The 6000-nt window shown below is 55.7% G+C and overlaps 1 protein-coding gene across 1 annotated transcript in view; it reads left to right on the top strand.

Moving 5' to 3' along the window:
• The first annotated feature begins 2494 nt into the window (after window positions 1–2494).
• ADCY8 (adenylate cyclase 8) overlaps window positions 2495–6000 on the top strand; it is a 227264-nt gene continuing 223758 nt past the window's right edge. Inside the window, exon 1 of the mRNA XM_058564947.1 lies at window positions 2495–4280. Coding sequence (XP_058420930.1) covers window positions 3318–4280 — 963 coding nt within the window. The 5' untranslated portion in view covers window positions 2495–3317. The remainder of the gene's footprint in view (window positions 4281–6000) is intronic.

Genomic DNA, 6000 nt, shown 5'->3' with positions numbered 1-6000 from the left:
TTCAGAGGAGTCAGTTGACCAGAGGCAATTACTGATACATTACTTTCAACCTCCGAGTTCATGGAAATCTTTGAGTTTCCTTCTTGTAGCATGCTAAGCTCATTCATCAGCCTAAGTCATTTTATCTGATTGGGTCCAATCTCCCCCTCCTTGGAACGCCTCCTTTTGCTGCTGAATAAATCATCCTGGGATATGTCCAGGAGGAAGATTTTCATAGGAAAGTTCCATCTGCATTCAACCCCTCATTTATTCAGGCTCAGTTCTCAGGCTCCCAAGGAGAAAGAATTGAGAAAATAAAGAGGTGGCTTTGACTGCCAAGTTTACTAATACAGTCATTAGCACAGATGACTTGGGGCTATGCCCGCAGAGAGAGGACACACAGCTCCCCACATATCCTGACTTGGGGTCTCTAGGAACCTGCTTCCCTCCTCCAACCAGCCTTCTTGTGCCATTTGGCCTCCCTCCTCAAGTCAAGATACTTATTACCCACCCCAGAGTTTCAAGAGAGCTGGCGAGGAAGATGAGTCCAAGGAATTTAGGAAGGGATAAGCAAGCAGCATTTCTTTCTCAGGGATGTAATTCCTGCGATTATTTCATTAAGGTCTGGATACCTGCAAAACCGAATTTGGGGGGAGTGCTTTGCTCTTAACTTCCAGCTCCCTGGGACTGGCCTTCTGATCTGGGAGATATTTACGGTTAACAAATTAGTTCGTCTACAAACTGGGTTAAAAATAGAATTGACCTTCTTTCTATTTAAAACCGAGCATTTAATTTTGTTCTGCTTCTTGAGGGATGGTGGAATACAACCCTAAAGGACTGGGATTAAAGGACTCTTTTCCAGGATGTGTATCACATCCCAGAAATCTGCTCTTAAGAGATCTGGAAAAACGTTAGAGCCTTCTTCCCTCTTCTGGGAGACTCTGGGCAAGGCAGTTGACCAGTTCTGGGAGTAAAGTGAAACCCGTGCGTGTGTGGAAAAGAATTAAAAAGGAAAGAATTAAACCCCGTGTTTCTGGGACACGGCGGACACAAATAACCCTGGAGATGGTGTATGTGGTTGGGAAGCGGGTATTGAAAGTTATTTTTGCTCAGGGCGGGCAGAGGGAGGAGAGTTGCTCCACTGGAGAGCAGGGGAAATCGCTCGCTCCGGAGGGGCTGAGGGGGCGGCTAGGTGGTCATTCGGGCTTTCATGGGACGCCACGGGAGTCGCGAAAGCGCCCATGGCCTGACGTCATCGGCCATCAGCTGACTGTGCTCGGGGCCCGGGCTCCACCGGCTACAGCCGCAGTCGCGGTGGCGGAGGTGGCGGCCACGGCGGCTCCGCCACCTGCAGCGGGGCTTGGGACTGTGGCAGCCGCACTCGCCCTGCAGACCCGGAGCGGCTGCTCGACCCAGCGTGAGCGCGGACACCGGCGCCCACCGCGCCGCGCCTTGATCATCCCGGAGCGCAGCCGGGTCTCTGTCCGCAACCGCTCGGCGGAGCCCGGCGGGCGGGAAACCGGCGCTCCAGCGGGCGGCTGGAAATGCCTTCCCCGCGTCCTCCTTCTCGACTCCTACTGTAAACAGGGAGAAACTTGGTGTGCGAGGCACACAGGGGGCGCTCCGATTTAGTGCCTCGCGCCCTCCATCCCTTCGGATTGATGTTGAAAAGAGACTCCTGCAGGAAGCTGCCTGCCTCTACAGTTGCGGCTTCTTGGGGTATTTTGCTTTTAGCCCGAAAGTTGGCTTTGCCAAAATTCGCCCCGGTGGGGAGGGCGGAAAGGAGACCCTCTATTTCGTCGCGCTGAGCTCTTGGAGTCTGTGGGCAAAGCGGCCTACGAGTCCTGGCTCCGCACCTGCCGAGGACCAGAGCCAGTTCCTAAAAAAGAACAGCGGAGGAACCGGCCCGCGCGGCCAGCTGGAGCTCTGGGTAGGCTCGCCGGGGGGAAGGCCGGGGGCGCCCGCCGCCAGCCGCAGCCCACAATCGTCCTCTCCCTCGAGGGTCTACGCGCTCTGCTGCCTTCAAGATCTGGGGCTTCCTGGCCAGATCTGGGTGCCAGGTCCCCGCCACCATCCCCACCCCAGCCTCTGTTCCGGGGGCGTGGCTTGGCGCGAGGGCGGGCTTAAGTCGCCGCTGGTGTCTGACCGATCTGACAGGTCTCCAAATTCCTCTCTGTCGCCTGATCCCCGCGGCGCGCTTCAGAGCGCCAGAGTGGCACACGGCACTTCGCTGGATCCAGAGGCGTCTCAGTCGACTTCCCCACGACCTCGGGCCTCCCTTCTCGCCCAAACCTTACACCCGCCGCACCCACCAAGCTTCAAGTCTTAGCCTCAGGGATCTGCACCGGTGACTTCTCTTCGTTCTCCGAGCTGTTGGCTTTGGAGCCCTCCTCACTTTTTCCTGCCCCCGCCTCCTGCTCCTCCCAGCTCCGGGCTAAATGGACTGCAAAGAGCGAAGTGAAGGGAATGGGAACTGTGTGCTTCGACCCCTCGGAAGCACAGCTGGAAGGGTTGACCTCGTTTTATAGCCGCGACTGGGACCCTGAGGCCCTCCCCTTTCCTCAAGAGATGCGTCTCTGTCAGTCCTCGATCAGGAAGTGGAAACAGCCAGAAATGAGCCGAAGAGGGAGCCTCAGCACACCTCCTCTTCCAAATTAACTGGTGACTTGTTAGCGCTGAGGCTACCACCTCTCCAATCCTCCCGCGGGGCACCCCGCCACCTCGAGGTCCCCCACTCCTCCCCCTTCATTGCCCCGGCCCACAGCTCCGCCCCAGCTCCCCAACCCGGCGCAATGGAGTTCTCCGAAAGGCTCTGTTCCAGCCACAGCTGCTAACTTCGCACCCTTCGCCGCCGCCGGTCACCCTTGGCCAGCCCCGCTGCAGCCACCGAGTCTTGGGCGTCCCGAGCCTAGTGCCGCAGCCAGGACCCACCCGGCGCGCAGCAGAAGCACTGCGCCCAGGCGCCTCTTGGAGAGCAAAGGCTGCGCCAAGACGCTGACACAAGAAGCCTGAGCCTGGGAAGCGGGCTACGTGACTCGGAGCGCCGCGGCTTGTGTGGACAAATAGCCTCCGCTACCGCGCACCCAAGCTGCTCTGGTTGGCGGGAGAGAGGCGCGCAAGGACGCAGGGGTCTGCGGCGATCTTCCAATCGCCCTTTGCCCCGGGGCGCACTATGACCTGACGCGCGGGCGCCTCCTGCCCAGGGCTCCTGCAACCCGGCGGCCGGAGACAGAAGGGCTCGCCACCAAGCTCCTACGAGGCCGCCCTGGGTCTTTTGGAACACTCTTCCCCAGCTTCCTCCCCCGGGTTCTGCGCCTCCCTCCCTGGGGCCCGGTGCCATGGAGCTCTCTGATGTGCGCTGCCTTAGCGGCAGCGAGGAACTCTACACCATCCACCCGACGCCCCCGGCCGGCGACGGCGGGAGCGGCTCTCGGCCGCAGCGGCTGCTGTGGCAGACAGCGGTGAGGCACATCACCGAGCAGCGCTTCATTCATGGGCACCGGGGCAGCGGCTGCGGCGGCGGGAACGGAGGCTCCGGTAAAGCCTCGGACCCTGCAGGCGGCGGCCCCAACCACCATGCGTCGCAGCTGTCCAGCGACTCGGCGTTGCCCCTCTACTCGCTGGGCCCGGGGGAGAGAGCGCACAGCACCGGCGGCACCAAAGTCTTCCCGGAACGCAGCGGGAGCGGCAGCGCCAGCGGCAGCGGGGGCGGGGGCGACCTGGGCTTCCTGCACCTCGACTGCGCCCCGAGCAATTCGGATTTCTTCCTCAATGGGGGGTATAGCTACCGAGGGGTAATTTTCCCCACCCTGCGCAACTCCTTCAAGTCCCGGGATCTGGAGCGCCTCTACCAGCGCTATTTCCTGGGCCAGAGGCGCAAATCTGAGGTGGTGATGAACGTGCTGGACGTACTGACCAAACTCACCCTCTTGGTTCTCCACTTGAGCCTGGCCTCGGCCCCCATGGACCCGCTCAAGGGCATCCTGCTAGGCTTCTTCACTGGCATCGAGGTGGTGATCTGCGCCCTGGTGGTGGTCAGGAAGGAGACCACCTCGCACACGTACCTGCAGTACAGCGGCGTGGTCACCTGGGTGGCCATGACCACCCAGATCTTGGCAGCGGGCCTTGGCTACGGGCTCCTGGGCGACGGCATCGGCTACGTGCTCTTCACACTCTTCGCCACCTACAGCATGCTGCCGCTGCCGCTCACCTGGGCCATCCTGGCCGGCCTGGGCACCTCGCTACTGCAGGTGGTCCTCCAAGTGGTTATCCCCCGGCCGGCGGTAATTTCCATCAACCAGGTAACTCTTGCCTGCCTCACTCTTTCCCTGACTCCCCTGGGTTACTCAGAAATAGCTTTCTGAGAAGCAGGATTGCCTGGCTCACTTTGAGTCCCCTCCCCAAGCCTGGCACAGTGCCTTGCACCCAGGAGGTCGTGCAAGAATGGTAGGATGGTATTTCCCTCTTTTTAGAGGAATTGGAATTAAATGACCTCTAAAGTTTCTACCAACTCTACCCTTCCACTCTGATTCTGTGAGTAATTTCCTCTCTGACATCAGCTAAGAAACAGTCTTTCTGCTCCTCACATATCCCCCAGGGTCTGCAGTCTCCGGAGCAGGAGACAGAAGTGGAGGAGAAGCACCCTGATTTAGAAGGTGACCCATTCCTGAACAGCTTTACTCATAAGAGTCACAGCAGGGTGTCGTAAGGGACTCTGGGATTCAGAGTTGGGTTTCTGTGTATCTCTGTGCCATAAATCCTCAATTCTCTAAGAAATCAACATTTGCTAAACACATACTAATTGCTGGGTACCCTACTTGTGTTATCTCACCCAATCCTTCAGACAATCCTATGACACATGTGTTATTTGGGAATTCTTCGTTGCCTTGGGGATCTAAGATGATATCTTCTCTGATCACAGGATCCAACTCCAGTGCTTTGAATAAATCAACCTCAGGAATTGGGGCTGGGGTGGGGGGAGTGTAGTTGGCAAAGAATGCAAGTTTTGCTTAATTGAAAAAGGACATTTTGATGTAGATGGTTTGAAATACGTAGGTGGAACCTGACTCTTTAGGTCTGTTTCTCCTCTCTCCCCTTTCTTCCTATCTTTCCCCATTAAATATGGATGTGTTCATGTGAACAAAGTTCCCATTGTCTGTGAATGAGAAGGTAGACAGTGACTCTATTGTTTAAATTCATAAGAACCAATAGACAATTAATGGTTTGGCACTTTCTTTGCCAAACGTCTGGCAGGTAACCGAGAGTGAATTTGGGGGCTTCTCGATAAAAATGAAGGAAACGTGTCAGCTGAAGTGTTTTCCAGCAAAAGACTGAGGAGAGGGCCCTGCTTTGTGTGTTCCTGTTCCAGCCTCAGCCTCTGTGCCACTCCTGCCCTATTGCAAGCTTAAAAACTCCTCTTCCTTGTGGTCAGGTTTGAATACGTCGTTCTTCAAATAAACAGGAACAACACCTACGAAAATTGCTCATGATCTTTAGAGTGCTGGCACCGTCAGAATGCTTTATCCATCACTGACCTTCTGGTCTTCTGGTTGATTTGGGATTCTCTCTGTCCTCTGATGGCTCTATATCCATTTGCGCAGGTTACTTACCTGGTTGGCTGCTTTTACAGTGCTTTTTGAAGTCTCCCTGGGTAGAGCTAAGAGCATATAAAGTACATGGCTGTGATCATCAGGCATGAAATGGGGAGATGAGAGCCTCTGTGGGCAAGGGCTGACCAGCTGAACTTTTCCTGATTAAAGACAATAATGAATGTTTTCTCAAGATGACCATGGACCTGTAATACCCAGGTATGATGAAGTCTCAATTTGGGATTATATAAAATTATACCTTTTAAACTGTGTTTCTCAATCTTGTTTACATGTGGATCTGAACCCCAGTATCCTCTGAATATCTCACTTTCTTCCAAGCTCCCTAGTTCTTTTTTGCATTTTCTTTATTATGTACTAGACATCAGCAGATCTCTCCTTCCCCCTCTTACTCCTCTTCCTTTTTCCCCTTCTC

Source organism: Diceros bicornis, chromosome 21 (genome assembly GCF_020826845.1).
Source record: "Diceros bicornis minor isolate mBicDic1 chromosome 21, mDicBic1.mat.cur, whole genome shotgun sequence".
NCBI classification, from domain to species: Eukaryota; Metazoa; Chordata; class Mammalia; order Perissodactyla; family Rhinocerotidae; genus Diceros; species Diceros bicornis.
Note: the sequence above shows the minus strand (reverse complement) of the source record. Positions and strands in the feature narration are given on the sequence as shown.